At 45.4% G+C, this 21,571-nt stretch overlaps 1 protein-coding gene across 4 annotated transcripts in view; it reads left to right on the top strand.

The window, feature by feature from the left end:
- Nucleotides 1–21,227, top strand: part of NCOA5 (nuclear receptor coactivator 5) — a 28,186-nt gene extending 6,959 nt beyond the window's left edge. The window contains exons 2-8 of one of the 4 annotated variants that reach the window (XM_019749639.3): nt 3,833–3,899; nt 12,210–12,536; nt 14,023–14,159; nt 15,172–15,298; nt 17,002–17,201; nt 18,547–18,843; nt 19,275–21,227. In XM_019749639.3, coding sequence (XP_019605198.1) covers nt 3,862–3,899; nt 12,210–12,536; nt 14,023–14,159; nt 15,172–15,298; nt 17,002–17,201; nt 18,547–18,843; nt 19,275–19,864 — 1,716 coding nt within the window. In that variant the 5' untranslated portion in view covers nt 3,833–3,861 and the 3' untranslated portion in view covers nt 19,865–21,227. Of the gene's footprint in view, nt 1–3,832; nt 3,900–12,209; nt 12,537–14,022; nt 14,160–15,171; nt 15,299–17,001; nt 17,202–18,546; nt 18,867–19,274 lie in introns of all 4 variants that reach the window. The other 3 variants (XM_074317871.2, XM_019749640.3, XM_074317872.2) reach the window with 3 other exon arrangements.
- The last annotated feature ends 344 nt before the right edge of the window (nt 21,228–21,571 follow it).

Raw genomic sequence — 21,571 nt, forward strand, 5'->3', positions numbered from 1 at the left:
TTAATGTGTGATATCCACTGTCTTGTCAGTGTGCTTTTCCAAGTGTCATCTTTATCATTATTTATTTCCGATATAATACCTGATTGTTAGTTGTTTTTCAGCTAAGCCTTTTGGGGAGTTTTATTTCATTTGTAAGCACTTATTGAAATTGTACTGGCTTCTGGATTCTTTCAACAGCCAATGGGGGTTCTGCCAGTAGGTGCTGTGGCTCATACTGCACTTGTTCAGAATAGCCCTCATTGTTTTCCATTGCAATAGCCTGGAGTATAAACAATTGGTTTTAAGGTAAAGAGAGTTATTTTATGATGGCACAGTTAAAAAGATAGAAGAAAGTAGTTCTCGGTACTGTGAATGAAGCATTCATATTTATTTATAGCATTATCCAAGGACCATTGTGTGAACTTTGTTTGGCATATTAGTCTAAAGTAAAATTGTGGATTAGGCATTGTGTCTTTCTTTAGGAGTTCTTTACCCCGTTCTTTTATGATTTAAGACAGCTCTGCCACTTCTTGTATAACATCATGTTTTCTAGATTATTTTCCGTTGTTTTTTTCCTTTTATGTAAATCCCTTCAGTTGGTGCTGTTTTTCTTGTCTAAAAATCCTTATTTGAGAAGTGCTTCTAACTGTTCTCAGAAGGCCACTTGCAAATTATAGCTGTTCGGGCCAAGGTTAGGCACCTCTTGGTGAGGGTGGTTTTGAATGGTATTCACACTGCTTGTGCGACTAACAACATATGGAAGCGCCAACCAAGCTGAGATGGAAGAGGCACTTAGAGACTGTGCTGGGATAAAATACAGCAGGAGAAAGAAGTACCAGTTCTTCCTCTTCCATCCACAGGAGGCATTCTTCCTCTCCTTGGAGACTCCCAAGTTGCCACTGCCCTCTTGATTAAATTCTCCCCAATTATGGGTCACCCGATGTTCAGAAAGTTCCTCAAATTGTCTTCCCATCTTTTGTCCCTTCTTCTTTACATTAATATTGTTTCTATTTCCTTGGTGTGGATTATGTATCTCTGTAAGGATTTAGGAAGAAAATAATCTTACTCAACTAATTCATGCAAAAGCCTCCTTTACAAGTCCCAATATTTGCATTTTCAAAGAGAAACTTGTTCAAATGACCCTCCAATTGATGTGTTTTCAATTGATGTGATTGTGTGACAAAAAAATTGGGATGGGGCAAGGTTTCTTTCTTGAATAAATCTTTGCTATACTGTGATCAGCTCCCTGAAGTTATTTGTACTGTGGCAGCTTCTCTATCTTGTATCTCTGAACTCATAGGTTTTTTAAAAGTTCTGTGTGCACGTATGTTAGGATTTTGTTGTTTATGGGGATTGGTGGTGATGACTGTTTTGTTTTCATAACTCACTGAAAACCCCCAAGCCCTATCTTAGTCTGAGCCGTCCTCTTGGATGGCGATGACACTGTCAAAAATGTCCAGGTCTCATTTTCTCCATATCTCACCCATGATGGAGGTTTAAGGAACTCTTAAATAGGGGTGAATAAACAAACATTTGATGTACCAACCACACTAAAAGTTTGCTAACCCCTAAACTTAAGAAAATAGTCTGAGAATTCTCTTGTTTGCAGAAGACGCATAAGTCACACCATGCAAATACTACAATTGTTCTGCACTCAATGAAAATAGATACTAAGAGGCAAGTTACAATCAAAATGGTTTAAAGATATAATCTTGAATTTTTAAATAATCTTTCAAATAATTGCCAGAAAATTTCACCAGCTTCAAAGTCAACTGTTTACCTCCTTCATTCTAACTAACTAGAAGCAGTTGTGATCCAAAGGTACCTAATATATGACTACTTTGGTCTCCCCAGTCCTATGCGTAGGCCCTCACAGAACTGGATAGAATTAGGCAGTGTAATAGTCCTTTTCATATGATGAGGGCAAATCATATAGCATTAATAGAAATGTACTAATTCAAGTAATGCCATATGTTCTGTACTGTCAGCTAAATGTTAGCCGGGTCAAGTCAAGTGTTGAGATGAGTGTTCTTTATTCACAAGACCATATAATAATAAATGGCGTCCTGCTGGAAGATATGGTACTTATGTGAAAGAAATCTTTGCACCACCACCACCCCCAGTGTATTCCACATATACTTGGAACACTGCTTGAATAATCAAGGATATCACAATGCTCTCTGAATCGTGGTCACCTATATTAGAAAGCAGTACAGAGTAAGTGAGCAGATTAGGTCAGTAGGCCCTTCTAAACATGAATTGATATTCACAATTATATATAAAAGAACTAGATATTTCCTATAGGGCCTATCATTATACAATACGTAATTCAGTTGGTTGTGAACTTTAAGGGTTGTAAATTGTGAAAGTGCCATGTGTAGTAAGTACCAAAGCCATGGTCAGATATGACTGGCCAAGTCCCACATACAAAATATTTCCAATTGTTTAAAAATAGAGGGACTGTAGCTTTTGTCTGCTTAATTGAAAAGGTAAGAAGCAACTTAAAATATGCTTCTCTGACTATTTAGGTTTATGTAACTTGCAGTTTTGTCAAAAGCCATTCTTCTCCTAGGCATAACAGAAAGAGACTTCTGACTTAAAATGGAATTAAAGATCATTATCACTTGAACAGGAACTCAGAAGTTGACAGCGTAGCAGGGTAAAGTCTATACCAGACCTGTTAAGTTGTTTTGGTGGTGTTACTGTGGTCTTTCACGTGATAGGACTCTGGTTGGAATTTTTTAAATACATAATTACTATTTTAAAGCACTCTAATTATGTGAGTGCTTAATACGATTCAATGTCATTAGATACAATATCATTTGCTTAATACGGAACAAGGGGAACAAAACTGCACTGCAGCAGGAAGCAGTTTTATTTCTCTCAACTGAAGTATGAAATTTTTAATGCATTCATGTATCTTTAAGTCATATAAAATGATCAGGTGTTATCTTTGGGCATAGATGATCACATTTCTTTAGATACGTCAATTCTTATTTGTACAGGGTGTCTTTGTATTCACTGCAGTTTTTACAAAGCTGGTTTGTTTTGTCTTCAGCAAGCAGGCTTTAACTTCACAAATTGGCTTTTCTGTAAGTTTTGTACGGTTCCACTGTTCTGCCTTACCTAGTTGTGTACGCCAAGCTTCTCTAATGAAAACTTCTTATGAGGAGTGTTTTTATTACCCAATCCTACTATACCAAATGCCAGTTCTTACTCTTAGGTACTTACCTGTGAGGGTTGTAAATGTTAACATGTCATATACTTCGTTTTAAAAAACAATTAATCCATTTCTTTCCTACGTCTCATTCTGGAAGATTCTGTCCAATGGAATACAATACAAGGCACACTAAAAGGAGGCCCTGCTTCATGGAATATTGGAGGTTTTAAGACAATGGAGTCCACCTCTTACTTTTTAACATAAAATAGAATTATTTGCCTTTGCTTTTTTTTTTAACACTGTCTCCCCTTACCTTCCGCCCACTCTTCTACCCTCAAAAAAGAATCTTAACAGCTGGCTCTCCAAGAGTTTAGAAGACAACCTTTTTCCCTTTTGGAGGGGGCAAGTGTTAGGTTTAGAGCTTGGCGGAGTGTTAAAGCATTGACATAATAATCCGTTTTACACGAATTATGTGTTCACTAGAAAACGGAGGGACGCTCCTCACCAAGCCATAACAATGTACTGCCGTAACTTAATAAAAATTGCCCAAGTGACAGTGTGTCTGCTGAATGGATTTTCTTACACCATCTGGTTGTCATTGTAGTTTTTTTGTTGTTGCTTTCATTTGAAATGTGCTGATGATATTGTTTTTATTCCGTAGCATTGAACAGATGGGTTGATTATTCTTTTCAGATATTAATAAGGCAGCGGAAAGAAGAAGTATGAATGCGGCTCCATCCAGACCCAGTCCCACACGCAGGTAAAGTACCCTGAAGCAGTGAGTTTCCTTGGGAGAGTTGGGCTCTGGGGAGTTAAGCCCAGCTTCGTACATCAGGGGTCTTTTCTTCCCCCCAACACATCAGAAACGCTCAAGCAAACAATAAGAACATGAACCATGTGTGAATGGCCTTGCTGCTTTTGTTACACATACCTCAGGAGATACAGAGGAAGCTTTGTGTTTTGAGTGGCAAACCCAACAAGTTCAGCTTGCAACGTGAGTTGCAGGCGATTGGAAGAGGATAGACCTCTGTGTGTGCCAGCTCGCGCTCACCGGGAGCCTCCACAGCAGGCGTGCCCCGGGGTCGCTGGCGCGTGCCTGCCACGCGGCAGCGGGCAGCAGAGATTGGACTCTTCATTCCAAATGGCTGCCGGTCCAGATGATAACCCAGGTTTACGGAAAGTAAACTTCTGCTTGAGAGATGGCTGCTGTGCCTGTGCTGCAGATCCCGTTTGCTCGCATGCTTGGGTTACCTGCCGAGGGGAAATAAAAAGGGCAAAAACACCCCACCTCTCAAAAGTCTCCCTTTTTCTTAGCTTTCCTGGAAATGAAGGCATCTCCCCAACATAGTCTTTCTTGCAGTGTACACACAAGATAGTCCTGATGTGGGCCCTGGAGACAGGCATTGGGTCGGCCCCTTCTCTCAAAGAAGAGCCTTATTAGTGTTACCATGTCCACCAAAGATGAGTGTGTTGTGTACAGAGTGGCCCCATAACAGTACACAGGTGGATGCAGTGTGCAGTTTTGTGTGGAATGAAGACAGATATGATATGTTTCATATCTGGTGTCTCTTCATGGCCCAAGTGGATACTTAGAATGGATTTTGCCTTTGTCCCTAAGTGAAAATGCCAGCTTGCCGCAGTAAACTACATACGGAAACTACCTACCACAGTAAAGTATATTTCCTGCAATGAACGGGCACTGCTGAGTACAGTGAACCCTAGTCTATACGGGGAGCTCCACGGGTATCCTGGGAGCACTTAACATAACATACAGCTATCCTGCTTTTGGACAAAAACACCTATGTTTTACCTACTTATAAGAAAGAATGGCTGCTGTATGTTTGGTGTCTATGCCCCCGCTAAATGTGAAGGGTGTGCATTTTCTGTGCTCCCAGGAATAGGTTACACATGTGGAATCTGCAGACTCGGGCCAGGTCCTGCTGCCGATCACAGTTGGATTCTGTGGGCACTCTGCCTGCGCAGAGGAGTTGAATCTGACACTCCACTACAGCTAGCTGTCGGGGGACGCCTGGCCTCACTACAGACGTGGGCTATGCACTGTGTTCTGTCTGTTCTCCCAACATCGTAAGGAATGCCTGCAGCTTGCAGGTCCGTACTTTGTTGATGGATTTTGTGAGCATGTGTGAATGTCCTGAAGAACACAAACCCTGTAGAACTTCAGCAGTTCCGTACAATACCTGCTTCCATTATGCTGCATCTAGCCACGCTGCAGATGTTGGACAGTCCCATCTGGATTGCACCTCATTGCACCAATAAACATGAAATGCAGGTAGCTTAGAGTTTGCGTCTCGTGGTCGGAACTATGGACTCCCATTGGAATCTGTGGTTGCCAGATGATACGGAAGGAGATACGGTGTGTGTCCAATAGCCAAGGAGCTCTAACGTGTGTTTCTGAAGTAGGTAGCGTACCAGGAGTGTAGCACTGGTCACTGTAAACACACTGACTCCATTGGTAAAGTTCTCCCCCGACTCTGTAGTGCCCATGATGCTTATGATCTTGATAATGTCTGTGTGTTGTGCAGACAAAAAAGGGGGCACCTTGCAGAATACAGAGTAGTTCCATTTGTGCTATGAATTAAGAATATTTTGTATCATCCTATTAATGGTACTTAACCAAATGCTTTTAACATTCCCGATTGATTGTAGTTTTCAGCAAACATTGGCAGTGTTGGGGAAATAACCATGTCCCCTGGAATCCAACATAGCCATTGCCAGGGCATTAAGTTTAAAAGATTAATTCCATCCCAACCTAAAATGCAACTCCATGATTTCATCTGTACTGGAAGAAATAGCTTTATGCCTTTTTTTCTTTTTTTAGTAATACGCCCCTCCCCCCAAAAAACAAAAAAACATCCAAACAACATTGTAGGGGCCTTTTAAAATGTTCTCCCTACCAGATATATAAAAATAGGTCACTTTTATATACCTTTTAAAATACCGCTTTCCTCAGAAATAAATTCTAAAAGGAGATTGTTTGGGATGTGGGTTGGGCAGTGACTTCCTGCTTTATTTGCAGTCAGGGGACAGCTAGGCTAATTGAAATTCCACTCAGAATCAGTCTTCCCCGGGGTGATAGGTCCCTAACGGGCTTCCTCAGCATGTTGTTTAACATGATGACGTTTCAGACAGTCATGCTTAATAAGGTCCAGGGAAGAGCAGTGTTCACATTTAGTAAAACCTGTTCTGAGCCCCATCTGAAACCTAAGCAAAGAGTCCCAGTTTTTCTCCCTTTAAAAATAAAAATGTTCAAACCCTAAAAGCAGACAGATTGCGCATGGCATTTAAAACAACATTAACGTTCTGGGCATTGCCCTGCTCATGCGTTGTCTCTTAAGACACACCAAGAGGGCAGAAGTGAGATGCAGTAAGGAGGCAGGATGGGTGCCTGGGGAGCCTGGAAGGGGCCAGTGGTGTCTCTGAGGGTGAAAACGACGTCACACCCTCTGGGGACATGCCCTCCAGTCAAAGCCTTGAAGTCATTCCAAACGCACCAGTATGTTGACAACAACCAAACTGCCTTCATTGGGCAACCTCATCATTTGATGTGCCCCCCAGCCATAGGAAATACATTTTCACGGGGGGCGGGGGAGGGACCAAAAAACACTGTACCTATGGCAAATATTTCCCTTAAGTTTTATGTGTTCAGTGCTGCTACTTTTAAACTGTTCCTAAGCATGCTGGCAAGACCTTTGTAACACCTCGTTTTACTGGACTTGAACCTTGAGTGTCAAAACACCTAGGTATCTTGGGGAGTTTTCACAGGATTATCACCTCTTCAAATGTCTCTAGAAGCCACAGTTCTGCTGGCATTGCTCTCTGTCCAGTAATGTGCCTCCCCCATGGCTCCAGCTGTCAGTGTGTAGTTCTGACAACATTGGCCCAGCCAAGCCCAGAACTCTGCATCAGAGATCCCTGCTTTGGATCCAATTTCCACCTGCATTTTCATCACTTACCCCTTGGACCACTTCGTGTTACTCCTTTGCGTATACTGCATAGTTACCGAGCAAGTTGACTGGCATTGGCGCGAGGCATTAGTCCCTCAAAGACTGGACGGTGAGTCTGGTTGTGTCTCAGATGTTCTCACTTTCCATCTGTAGCTCAGCAGCTTGGCAGTCCAAACCTTGGAGCACACCCCGACACAGCCGTGGCACTCCAAGTGACACTGTACTTCCTCACCCTTTCCATATGACCTAAGGAAGAGCAAATACAATTAACTGGTCTACGTCAAAAGCTCTGCAGAAACTTTTCCCCATATTTTTGTTAAGGATATTGGGCCTGGTGCCTCTTTGGTGAAAGTCCTCCAGGTTCATCAGAAATGACCTACCTGTGGACACGTTCTTCCACGGCCTGGGAGGATTTCTGCCTATCCACGGTGTTCACTCCTGATAACTGCTTGTTCCTTGGGTGTGAGACAGCCCTAGCTCCAAGTGGGCCTCGCAATGACAGATTCCAGGCTGTGATTACCTCTGCACTTACACTGAAGAAGCGCCGTCAGTTCTCAGCAAGTGCCACCTCTGGCAACAAGAAAAGTCATATTTGTGCTTGAGAAAATCATCAGCGTGCTTCCTAGGGAGAAACACGAGCACTTACAACATTTGGATTTGGGAGGTGTGCTGTCTCATTGCATCCAATAGCCTACCTGGACCTAAGGGCAAAATTCTGCACAAATCCGTTGTCTCCGTCCCTGGCAGTAGCGTGGAGCCATCGTGGTGGGGAATCAGCATCACACAGCAGCCAGCCATTTAGATAATTATATTTGTGGACAGTATCTGTGACAGAACAGAAGTACGAAGAGCTGATGAAGGATTTTTTTTTTCAGAAGAAAAAAAAAAGGCTGGCCCGCCCAAGGAAACTATTCCATTGAACAGAAAGGAGATGCTAACAAAGAAAAAGACGGTGGCCTTCTTCTCTGACCTTCTGTACAGCCGAGGCCAAAGAACGCCATCCTGAGCTTGAGGTTTCAGCCTCTGGCCGAAGACAAGCTCAGCGTCTGTCACAGTCTTCAAGCTGATCGTCTCTCGGTTCTTACTGTGCAGGCTCGGATGAGTGGTGCTTCCCGCATCCCTCTCGTCCCCAGGAAGAGAAGCACTGCTACCAGAAGCGCGGCACGGGCCACCTGAGCCATGCTTTTCCCTTCACCCGTTCCTCCCTTACCTTGCGAATGTTTCCAAATGACATGGCTTGATTTCTCTCAAGGCAAAGAGCATTTGACTGCTTTTCCCCTGCTGAATAGAGGAATATATAACGATTTTAGTAGCGTTTGTCACCTGCCTTCAGTTCGTGAACTCCAGTGCTGAAATTGATTTAACCACACTGTTCAGTTTCTTTTCAGCCTCTAGTGACCTGGTACCTGAGGGTACACTGCCTATGGTCTCCAGTAAAACATCTCTGGTGCCATGGGATGACACTGAACCTTACTGTGTCCAGAAACTTCCTTCTATCCCACTTGTTATCTGAGGTCGAGCATCTCACTCGGCAGGCTTCTCCCGGAGGCACTCTGACTCCTGCGCACTGTACCACCCTTTTGTTAGCTGGTTCTTGCTTTGAGAAAGATGTTGGGGCCAGCAGGAGGAGCCCTTGGAGCCCTTTCGTCTGGGGAGAGTTCTTTGTGTGGGTCCTCAAGTGACCTTAAAGGGTGTTTTGTTTGGTTCTTGTCTTCAGAAGAACAGCAGTCTGCCATACTGCTCATCTTTTGGAGAATGGAAAAAAGCTTTGCCTTTTCATTTTAGAAAATGATTGTCTTCTCTATCCCTACTTCCACCACTCCTTTGGTTCTTTTCCCCCTTGTGAATATCTCTTCTACATTTTTACTGCACATGGACTTCAGATTCACTGAGGGAAGGGGGGAGTGCTTGCCTTCTCAAACTGGAAGCATGAACCCAGGCTTTGGGAATTTAGGGTATTGGTCAATCTCCAGGGGTGAGCTCTGACAGGTAAGTAAGGTATTTCAGTGGATTCAAAAGAATAAGAACCAAATGTGGCGCTTATAGTTACCCTAAGGCTGTGAGTAACATGCTCTGACTGGTATTCTTACCTGCATCCCCATCCCCTTCCCACCAGCCAATGAAAGGCTTTGTGTGTGGTCTGTGGTCTCATGATATCTCTCAGCGCTGATTGCCAAGAACACTTGAAATCTGATTCCACCTCTAATGACTCCTAACTGCTCCCCAAGGCAGCTTTGTCTGCCGATCATTAATCCAAAAATACTTTACAGTTGTCCCTTCCCATCGGATTCTGAGTGTTTGCCCACATTGTGCTCTGTATCAGATGTTACACATGTTAGGAGGATTATATGACATAATAAGAAAAATTGAAGTAAGAATCTTGATAATTAGCCTGTACTTTATTCTAATTTGAAAAATGTTTAGCTGTCCTCATTTAAACTCTCTGGTTTCTCCTATGTTTGCTCCCACAAAACAGTAGTAGTTATAAGCTTTAAGATACATGACAAGGATTTTTCATAGAAGCAGAATTGACATTTAAATTGTTTTCGCTGGTCCATGTGGATGAAGTGAAATTGAGGTTTTCTACCAAACTGATGGCCTCATGATGAATGCCTCATACGTGTAATCATGTTAGATGACAGAAGTATAACCAAACGGTTCCTGCTCTTGGGAGGCTTACAGTTTAGCTGAACAATTCATTAAACATTTCCTGAACTCCATGCTGTGTTCTAGGGATACAAAGCCTTCTACTGTTTAGTAGAGAGGCCATGTAAACATAATTACAGAACAGTGTGATAAGGGCAGTAATTGAAATATGTACAAGCAACATTCATTCAAGTATTCGTGGGGCATCTGCATGCCAGATATAGTGGGGTTTATAGTGGAGAATCAAATGACAGTTCTTGCCCTCATGGACTTGCAGTCGAGTAAGGCAGACAGACAAACAAATAGGTCAAACTGGTAAACAACAAGGAAAAACAGTGCTGTGAGAGGATATGGCCAGGGACAGAAGAGAAACTTTTAAACTAATGGAATCGGGGAGCGAGCTATTTACATGGAAAGTGAGGATGCCTGTGCCTGCTGCTCAAGTAAAGGCATCAGGAAAAAACCTTGGCTGCTTCTAGCTGGAACTAGTTCTGGAAAGAGAGCGGAACACTAGGGAAAAGGTGAGACAGGGTTGGAGAAGACGGGAGCCAAGACCATCTGGGGTCTTACTAACCTTACTAGAGATTTTTGATTGAATTCTAAGTGCTTTGGGAACCAGTGAAGGGTAGAAAAGAGGCGAGCACAGAAGTGGGAAAACTGCTTGAGAAGGCTCTTGCTGTGGTTTTAGGGACGGATGATTATGGGTTGACCTTCAGTGATACTGATAGAGGTAAAGAAATGTGGACAGAATGGAGATCAATTTCAGAGCCAGAATAAACGGAAGTTGGAAATGTGATTGGAAGAGTGGATAGGGCTTTACGGAAAGGATGACATCCAGCTTCCTGGCCTGAGTAACTGAATAGGTGGACGTGGCGTTTACTGAGATGAAAAGGACCGGAGGAGGAGCGTGTTTGCTGGGAAGACCAAGAGTTCAAGGCAGGTTGTACAGAGGAGGCAACACTTAACGTGGGCCACACAGGAAGACATGAGTGTAAAAGGGAAAGAACCAGGTCAAGAGGAGTAACAGAAAATCTAAGTGCTCGAAGAGTTGATTGAGCAGGAGGAGAGACCAGCAGTTACGAGGGAGGTTAGAGATGGTTTCTTCGGGGACGGGATATGAACTTGCCTGTGAGGATTGGGTGATACCTGGATTAGTGCAGGAAAAACATTCCAGGTCAAAAAACCATATGAACAGAAACACTGAGGTAGTTATGTCGTGTTGAGTTAAGTCATAAGAACAGCTTAAGTAGAACGCAGGAATTTGAATCAGGAAATGGAGGAGCGGTAATAGTTGGAAATGGGGCCAGATTTGTTAGGGAGGGGTGCCCAGAAGTGTGATAGTCAAGCTGCAGTTGGGAACAGGTGGTAACTTAGGTGGTTAATCTGGTGTTCATGTGTTGAATTCCTTGAAATCTGAAAGGTTGGTTTTTGTTGGTTTTGTTTTTTGGAAACTTGGTGGCAGCATAGAAATAGGGTTTGGATTGAACCAATCCAATAAGGGAAAAAGGAATAGGATTCAAGTGATTTAATGGGGACAGGGAAGGAAGACTCAAAGTTAACTTTCAAGAACGTAAACCTTGGTAAGTGGGAAGATGATTTTTGGCAGCAGTGACAAAGTCAGGAATCCGACTAGTGGCTTGAGTGAGAAGTTTAGTGTTGGATAATGTTGAGGTGGAGTTTCCAGTGGAGCGGAATGTCTCATGAGGACAACTGAGTCAGCAGGCCCAACATATATGTGGGACTTCACTGTTTAGAAAAACAAACCATGGCAAAAAGGACCCAGGTTCTTCATAAACCTCAGACTGAGAGAGACTTACTCAGTAACTGTGTTGAGAAGACAGAAACTGAGTGTTCTTTATACCTTTCTGTGTGTGTTGTATTGTACTTTTCCATTTTCTCTTAATTGGATTATCCTGCTAGGTATTTTAAGTGAAGTTTTCTGCATTTTAAGGACAAGTCCTTTGATCACCATTACTTTGTGTGACATTATGCCATTTGCTCTTTTTTTTTTTCTTCCCGAGTCTTGCCCCCTTAACTATGTCCCCTCAGCTTTTTCCCCCTTGTAAAATCTCTTTCAAATAAGTCTTGTGGGAGAAATAGGTTCTAGGGGAAAGGTGCTTTCACTGTGAAACCGGTTGAGACTGAGATCGTTTGGCATAAGGATTACTGAATTACCTCTTCCCTGAAGCCTGATAAACACTATGGCCCCAGGCAAAACCTTTGGCTTCCGGTCATGCGTTCTTCCGTTGTCCTAACCTTTTGAGAGTCTAGAACTTTCTAATCTTTATTTGCCGACCAGATGGGTGACTGGCCTTAAAATTTTAGTCATGTTCTCACTGTTTGGTTGCCAGGTTTTAGAGAAAAAACGCTTGGAGGGAGGGGGCTTCCTCCAATAAAGAGCTGAAGGGTTAACTCCCTTACATGTCTTTGTCTTAGCCTCTTCTTGCTACCTCCCACAGAGACCCGTATGGCTTTGGAGACAGTCGAGATACAAGGCGTGACCGATCCCCCATTCGAGGCAGTCCGAGGAGAGAGCCCAGGGATGGCAGAAATGGCCGGGATGCCCGGGACAGCAGAGACATGCGAGACCCCCGAGACCTGCGGGACCACAGAGACAGCAGAGATGTCCGTGATCACAGAGACAGCAGAAGCATGCGCGACGCTCGGGACATGAGGGATCTTAGAGACTTCCGTGATCTAAGAGACACTAGAGATTTTCGAGATCACCGGGACCCCATGTACGACAGATACAGAGAGATGCGAGACTCCCGAGATCCCATGTACAGGTACAGATACGGCCTCCTGCTTGTATTTTGTGTGTGTTCTGCTGAACTAATGGGAAACTCTGCAGGGCAGTGACTTTATCAGCCTTCTGTTTCCAGTATCTATCAAGTGGTAGATACACTGTTCAATAAGTATTTACTGAATGTGAGTGTTTGATGAATTATGCTTAACAAATGAATCTGGGTCTCTCCCGGTGGACTATGAAAGGCAACATTGTACAAATGGAAAAAAGATGGAGTCCCAGTTGTTTTCGCAGTGCAAAGGCACAGGGCAGATACACAAATGACCAGTAAACACGGGAAAAGAGGTTGGACATCTTTAATCATCAGTGCAAAGCAAATCAAAACCACAGTGAGCTATCACTTCATACCTACTAGGATGGCTACAACTCATTTTTTTTTTTTAAGAGAACAGAAAATAGCAAATGTTGGTGACGTGTAGAGAACTGGTAGGAATGTAAAATAGTGTGGCCACTATGGAAAACATTTTGGCAGCTCCTCAAAAAGTTAAACACAGTAGAACCACTGTGAGCCATCAGTGCCACCCCTGAGTATACCCAAAGGAATTGAAAAGAGGGGTGCAAACAGGTACTTGTATGTGAATGTGCCTAACGGCACTGTTCCCACTAGCCTAAAGGTGGACACAACTTAAATGTCCATCAGTAGATTGAATGGATAAAAACTGATATATCCATACAGTAGAATATTATTCAGCCATAAAAAGGTGATTCTGACACCTACAACATGGATGGACCTTGAAAACATTATGCCAAGTGAAAGAAGCCAGACAGACACAGAAGACAAATATTGTACAGTTCCACTTACATAAAATATCTAGAAAAGGCAAATTCACAGAGACTGAAAGTAGATTAGAGGTTGCGGGCGAGGATGGGGGACGAAGAGTTCCTGCTTAATGAGCGTAGAGTTTGTGTTCTGAGTTACGTTCAGGGTAATGAAAAATTACATATATTTTTAAACTAATTTTTAAAAAGCACAGGGACGGGGGAAGGGCAGCATGGAATGTTTCCTCAAAACCGATACCAGTAATTGCTACCAGTTATTTTGTGTTTACTTTATGCCAGGACCCATGCTGAGAGCTTTCCGTATCTCCTCCCAGTCATTTTGCAAGGCAGGTTGACTCAGGCGCAGCTGCAGAGCTGATAAGCAGTGAGTCCCAGATACAGGCATATCTCGCTTTATTGCGCTTCACAGATGTTGTGATTTTTACAAATTGAAGGCAAGACTCTCCACCAGCAAAAAGATCATGACTCACTTTATTGCGATACTTGCTTTATTGGTGGTCTAGATCTGAACCCGCAATATTTTCAAGGTATGCCTGTTCAAACCTCGTTTGTCTAATCCCCAAATTCTGTGCCTTGCTGTGCCTACTTCCTCACTGTGGACTGGGTCTTGAAGAATTCTCTGTATCTGATTTTTGCAGGATAGGAAGGAGAGTTTTAATTTTGTGCAAATGTCTTCAACTTTACAGGAGGGAGAGCTCTTATGACCGATACCTGCGAATGGATGACTATTGCAGGAGAAAGGATGATTCTTACTTTGACCGGTACAGAGACAGCTTTGATGGACGAGGCCCTCCAGGCCCAGAAAGTCAGTCTCGTGCAAAAGGTAAAGTAGCAGAAACAGTTTATTCCTATTGCCGGTAGAACACTTTACAAAAGAAAGAGGAAACTAATAACTGACTGAAAAGGGACTAATGACTTGGCTAAGCAGTTCACAGACAGAAGAAACACAAATAACCTATTAATATGTAGAGAGCATTCAACTGGAAAATAATTTTTTAAATGCAAATTAGTATCATCGTCTGGTTTAGTCATCTAACAAGAAGAAATAAATACGAAATTCCAGCAATAAAATGAACCAAAGATTGGAGCCAAAGAAATCAAGTGCTTGCTTTTTGCCCACTGACCAAATAACTGACACAACTATCTTCACTGTCTCTACAGTGTGTGAATTTTTTGTCTTATTTATAATTTTTACCTGCATTTATAATTTTTAGGTAAAGACAAACATGTTTTTTAAAAGCCTGGTTTTCTCAACACATCTTTAAAGGTTTTTTAATTGTTTCATACCTGGTCAAGTTAAGAACCTCATTTTTAATTTGTAATAAAACTTTACTACCTGATTTTTTGTTTCAAAAGCAAATTATAAGCACCTGTCAGTAAAGGGTCTTCAATAGTTGTCCCAAAAATGCAAATTGGAATAATAATGAAATACCATCTTTTACCTGTCAAGTTGGTGGGAATTTTTAAAAACGGCAGTAGCCAGTGTTGACTAAGGTGTGGAGAAATAGCACTCGATGACCCACCGCTGTGGAGGAATAAACGAGTTCTGAGCCTTTCTAGAGGGCAGTGTGGCAGTGTATATCAGATGACGCATGCGAATGACCGTGCCCTTTAATCCAGCTATTCCATTTCAGTGAATTTGTAATAGTAACAAATAGTAACACTGGTTATTTTTAGAAGGTAGTCTAGAGAATTAATTTAGAGAGAGAGAGAGTGTGTGTGTGTGTGTGTTAGGACCTTTGCTATAGGTCGTTCAGGATTTAGAATAAGGTTTGTGACTTACTTTTACAGAAAGCACAGTTCATGTTTCAGTTTTCCCTGGTGGTATCTTGCAGAGCGTTTGAAACGTGAAGAGCGGCGTAGAGAAGAGCTTTATCGTCAATATTTTGAAGAAATCCAGAGACGCTTTGATGCTGAGAGGCCCGTTGATTGTTCTGTGATTGTGGTCAACAAGCAGACTAAGTAAGAACCCTTTGGATAGTTCTCCTGAGTAAGGAGAAGGGTCAGAAGAGAAATTCAGGCTCCCTCTTGGCAGCTGTACCCACTGCACTTGGCCTGTGCATGCTGGCATTGCTGTGCTAGCTGAGCCTGACTGCTTTCCGTTTTAGGTGACCAAAACTCCATTGGACACTAGCTTAGGCCCCAAAGGGAAGTTTTTTCTTTGCTTGGCTGGGAAGTTCAGGCATGGCCACATGCAGGGTCAAACCGTGCCGTCATCTCTGTGTTGCCTTCATTCTCAGACAGGCTTTCTTCTTGGAAAGGTAGAATGGCACTGGCCCTAGACGTGCATCTTCTTGGCTTAGCAAACCCAGTGGAAAGAGAGTTTCTTCTTCCCAGTGCCTCCACCTAAAGTCCCGGAATTGTTTCTCTTGGATTGTCCTGGCTCACTTTCCCATGCTTAGAACTCAAAGTGGGATTAGCCCTGTGGCACCACGTGGACCAAGTGAGAGGGATGCCTTCCCAAAGGAAAACTGAAGCAGGAATATAGCAGGAGATGCCCCCCTCCACTGAGCAACCCCAAATCCCCGATACTTTGGGAGGCACATGTGTCTGCATTTGTCAGCTAAGTACCAAGCCTACTTTGGGGAGTGCTGTGGGCTTGCAGAACTAGAGTTCACAGCACCGTTTTATTCCACCTCTGTTTTGCATTCTTTCCTGCAGGAGACAGAGCAGAGAAGCAGAAGGGAGTATAGCAGCTTGCAGGCTTGGCAGTAGCTAGGTTCCCTTTCCCCAGGTGATTAGTAAATAACTTCGTGTATCTCTAGCAGTTGGGGTTAAAGAGCTCATTTCAAGGCAGAGGCTAGGGAACTAGGTGTTGAGACACCCAGCAACAGGCAGCGTGCACAGGCTCTGGGCTGCCGTGTTTAGCGGGAGATGCTGCTTTAACTGTAGACATGTTGGTTTTTGGACACATGGTAATAGCTTTCATTTTCTGAGCACTCCGTGTTAGGTGCTTTACTTAAATTAATTTATTCTTAATCTTCACAATCACGTTACATGTGTATTTATTCAGCAAATTTTTTGTGTGTATGACAGGTGCTTGGTCCTGGGGCTGTAATGGGAAGCAAACGCACAGCCCTTCCTCTTGTGGAGTTTACAACCTAGTTGGGCAAATGACAAAAATAAATGTATTGGCGATGAGGCCTTTGAGAATATATCAGGGATCTAATTTAGACTGGACAGAGAAGGTCAAGGAAGTGACATTATGAGCTGAGCCGTATTATTCCTGTTTTATTGGTAAAGAAACAGGTTTGTAAGAGATAAAGGGATCTACTGAAAGCTTCACAGCTTTGCAAGTAAATGTTAGGGCTGGAGTCCAAACCCTTCCTTGTAGCATTAAAGCCCATGCTTTGCCGCTGTGTTAGGTAGCCCCCCCAGGGGCAGACAGGTGCCACAATCTTAGGCAGGAGGATGGTGTTGAGGAAGGACCAGTGGACTGGAGAATCAGCAGGGGGACCCGGCCACCAAACACGGCGCTACTGGCGGCGTAAGAGGCGCCCCTGCTGAGCCAGTATGAGGAGAAGGAGCTGGTGGGGATCCTCGGGGCCTGAGGAGACACTCAGTGGGCTCGGCTTTGAGCTCCCTGGGGGCTCCCAGCTAGCGGAGGGGCAGTGGTGCACAGGCGCGGCTTGGCCGGTGCTCACGTGGCTTCTGTGTTTCCGCAGAGATTACGCGGAGTCTGTGGGGCGGAAGGTGCGAGACCTCGGCATGGTGGTGGACCTGATCTTCCTCAACACAGAGGTGTCCCTGTCCCAGGCCTTGGAGGACGTGAGCAGGGGGGGCTCTCCTTTCGCCATTGTCATCACGCAGCAGCACCAGATTCACCGCTCCTGTACCGTCAACATCATGTTCGGAACCCCGCAAGGTAAGGAGGCCCACGTGGCTGGAACCCCGGAGGTGCTCCCTCGGCAGTTCATTACGTTATGCCTTACTCAGAAGAAGCAGCTTCCGGGCAAGTGACTCGTGTTTCCGATTACATGGCAGGGCCCTTTGATAAGTGTGCTGGAGGAGACTTGCATAGTCATTTATTCGTCTGGTATTATTTTAATGGATAGTTCTGGACCTACTACATATAAGACATTCTATTTAGCCCTTAGGTGTGTACAGTGGTGTGCTGGCCAATGTCTAACAACCAGTTCTGAGTGGGGAGAAGGGGCGGTGTGGTGTATAGCATTTGCTGATTTCCATGGTGTAAACACTCCCACCGCGTCCTATGTCACGCCATCAGCGTGAAGTCACTTCAGGGAGGGGTGGGAAGAGAATGCGCAGCCATCTCTCGGGGAGAGAGGTTCCAGCTCGCCTCTCGTGCACACTCCACTGAGTGCGATGGAATCTTTGCTTCCACCACACTTTCTAATGAGGGACAGACAATACAGCAGGCAATTAGGGTACCATTGGGAAGTGTGCTGGAAGGGGGCAGAGGGAGCGTGAGATGGGGCAGAGGCCTGGGTAGGTCCCTGCAGCCCTTCCCTGAAGTGGTTTTTAGTACTTGGCTCCCAGAATGTTGAGACTCAGCAAACTGAAGCCCTGCTCAGGGTCCTGACAGCACAGACTTTCCGCTTTTCCCACCGCACTCGGGGTCTCTGTTGGCCTGACCATTACACCCGTAACCGTAAAACGCATCAGGCTCTCCAGTGGGTCACTTGTCTCTCAGGACTAGTCCTCCAGATACGTGAGCGCATTTGTATAAAGATGTGAGACGTGCTCTCACCACTCTGTAAGTCATGTTGCCCAAGGTGAGGAGAGGAGGTTTTATCTGGGGTCACAGTTTGGTCTTAATCCATGACCTTTAAACTGATGCGTGCAAACACAGTGGACCAGCTCTACCTGAGAAGCTCAGTGGAGAGCCAGCCTTCACAGAGGCCTTTTGACCCCCTGCGGCCTACCTCCCACGGTTATTCCCCACGTGGTCTTTTGGAATCTGTGCGAGACTGTCATGTTTCTTTGGTTTTTACTACAAGTCTGTGATCTAGAAATTCTTCAAAGAACCAGCTCTGTACGAAGGTGTATGTTCCCCACCAAAGAAACCCAGTCACCTATCTCCCCAAGCTCATCTCTTACCCCTCCCTCCCCATCCTCCGTCCTAAAGCTTTTTGGCACTGAAATGGTTTTCTTGCCCGTTTGAGATTACAAAACGCTTGGCAGAGTCCAGCAGGTGGGCACTGAAATGTGTTGTGGGAGAAAACAACTCACGTCACTCCCTCCCGCAGAGCACCGCAACATGCCCCAGGCAGACGCCATGGTGCTGGTGGCCAGAAACTACGAGCGCTACAAGAATGAATGCCGGGAGAAGGAACGTGAGGAGATTGCCCGGCAGGCAGCCAAGATGGCCAACGAAGCCATTCTGCAGGAAAGAGAGCGAAGAGGCCACCCTCCAGCCATCCAAAGCCTCATCAACCTGCTGGCAGACAACAGGTACCTCACTGCCGAAGAGACTGACAAGATTATCAACTATCTGCGAGAGAGGAAGGAGCGCCTTCTGAGGAGCAGCACCGACTCTCTGCCTGGTGAGCTACGTGGCAGGGCCGAGGTGAAGTTCTGACTCTGCATTTCTCTAATCCCCCAGGCTCTGTGGGGAGGGGGGAGGGCGCTGAGGGGTGGGTGAGGGGAATGAGCCCAGCCCTTGGGTTTGCCCGTGGGCCTTCGTGCTGATAGAATGAAAACGGGTACGAATTCTGATCCCTGTAGTTCATGTGGTGGTGGGTGGGCTGGTATTGCCAGCTCCCGGGGGACCAAGGTAGATGTCTTTTTTCCTTTAACTACTTCTCTGGGGAACTAGACAGCCCATACGATGAAGTGCCCCCTCTGGGAAATGGATGTTACAGTTTTTGTATTGTGTGATTGATGTGATCAGTGATTGTTGTTCTTCCCTAGGCTGCTAAGCCTCCTGCCCTTGGGGGGTGCTTTCAACCAGGTACCTCCTCCTTCTGTCTTCCAGGCCCGATTTCCCGCCAACCACTCGGGGCGACCTCGGGTGCCTCGCTGAAGACGCAGCCAAGCTCCCAACCGCTCCAGAGCGGCCAAGTGCTCCCCTCTGCTACACCCACTCCAGCTGCACCCCCCACCTCCCAGCAAGAGCTTCAGGCCAAAATCCTCAGCCTCTTCAATAGTGGCACGGTTGCGGCCAATAGCAGCTCTACATCCCCCTCGGTTGCTGCCGGAAACACCCAGAACCAGAATTTTTCCACAGCAGCGAACAGCCAGCCTCAGCAAAGATCACAGGCCTCTGGCAATCAGCCTCCAAACATTTTGGGACAGGCAGGATCTGCTCAGAACATGGGCCCCAGGCCTGGGGCTCCTTCCCAAGGGCTCTTTGGCCAGCCTTCCAGCTGCCTGGCACCTGCCAGCAACATAGCCAGCCAGAGGCCTGTGTCTTCCACGGGTATCAACTTTGACAATCCAAGTGTACAGAAGGCTCTGGACACCCTGATCCAGAGTGGCCCTGCTCTCTCCCACCTGGTTAGCCAAACCACAGCACAGGTGGGGCGGCCCCAGGCGCCCATGGGATCTTACCAGAGGCATTACTGAGGCTCAGTCTCTCAGCTCCCCCAAGCCCCTCATCCCCGGCCACCTCCCACCTATTGCGTTCTAATTAGAGTTATTTGGAGGGTGTTCTCTGCGCCTGTCCAGGTCCACATCAAATGTCCTAAGTTTCTACCACCTGCTCTCTCTTCTGCCTAAGGCTGTGTTGCTTATTCCTTCCAGAGTCAGAGTTTATACTGCATTTGGGAGTGTATCTTTTTGTTGTTGTTGTTTTGGGGGGTTTTTTTTGTAGAAAATATCTTTGGGGTCATTTGGATGGCTGTATAGGTGTCTGGGCTCAGTTTATATTTCATGGGTTTCTCTGGTGTCTGTCGGCTGGATTGGGGTTGGGGGCAGCCAAGCCCCAGCTGGCTGAGTTTGGAATGGCATTTTCATGTCAGTAGCCACTGCCTTTGTTCACTTGGAACCTACCAGTGTTTTCCAGCCTCGCACAGGCCAGCCAGAGCTCGAGCTCCTGCTGCAACTCTTGCCCAGGGTTGCTCGGCCGACTGGGCTTGTATAGGCTCGGTGTCATCGTGCCCCACCCCCCATGTTGGGGGGTCTACTTGAGGATTCATAAATCAGCTACTCTGGAGTTGTGAGGAGTGCCCACAACTGGCAGACATGAGAGCAGGTACTTTTCTGCCTGACCCAGGGTAGTTGGTTTTGGGTTTTCTCTGTTTTCGTTCTTGCTTTCACTTTGTTGGAGGGTCTCCAATAGACTGAACAGCTCCAGTCACCAGCGGTTGAACACAAGCTGACTCTGGGCCCCAACCACTCTTTACCCCCTTAACATTTGTCAGCCTCTCCCTGCCCAGCAGCATTTTGATGGAGTTGGATCCGAGCAGGCAACTCTAGACTCTGGCAGTGAACGCCCATTTTTTTCAGTGATTGTTTTGAGCTTTTGGCTCAGAAATCAGGGTCTTGTTTTCATCTGGACTCTTGTTCTGTTTTTTGAGTAGCAGGCGGTGGGGACCATTTGGATGTCAGACCTTTGGTAGCTGGACATGTTCTTGATATAGGTGGCTGTTCATAACTTACAAACCAGAGTGAAATTATTAGAGGGAGGACTTCTGGCTGCTGCCATTTGGAGCCCAAGGAATCTCCCTTTTCCCTAGGGATGGCCCTCATTAGAGCACTGTGGGTCACAGTCTCAAGGGGCCCCTGGCAGGGATGAGGGAGAGCAGTGACTTCAGCTGAGTCTCTGCTAGTGGCAGAGCAAACAATGGTTTCAAAACCTCAAGGTCCCTAAATAGCAGCATTTTACGTTCGGAACTGTTTGGGTTATATAGTGTTTTTTCGCTCTTTGGAACTCTTGTGTTATTATAAGATGAGATGATTACTTTTTAATTAAAATGAAAAAGTCAAAGCTGTGTCATCTTTTTTGGGTGTGACTATCTGCAGGTCCTCTTTGCGGGCATTCCCACTCAGGGGTGGAAGGTGACCGGTTTCTGTCTGCGGGGAGGCCGGCCCCCTCATCCTCAGCCAGCACTCAGGCCTCAAAACCTCTCAACCCCAGCTTCTCCTCTTACTCAGCTCACCTAGTTAGAAGCTTTAATAACAGTTCAGAGCAAAAGCCTGCTGGCTGGTTATATGCTGTGTTAACGTCCTTGTTTGTGGGTGACTTCCAGTGTGTCAGCAGGCTGTCCTCTTATTCTAGGAAAGGAAACGACCATGAGGAGGCCATTTCTGGCCGATGGCCACTGGAGTGGG

This window comes from Rhinolophus sinicus, chromosome 13 (genome assembly GCF_057876585.1).
Source record: "Rhinolophus sinicus isolate RSI-liver-muscle chromosome 13, RSI-T2T, whole genome shotgun sequence".
NCBI lineage: Eukaryota > Metazoa > Chordata > Mammalia > Chiroptera > Rhinolophidae > Rhinolophus > Rhinolophus sinicus.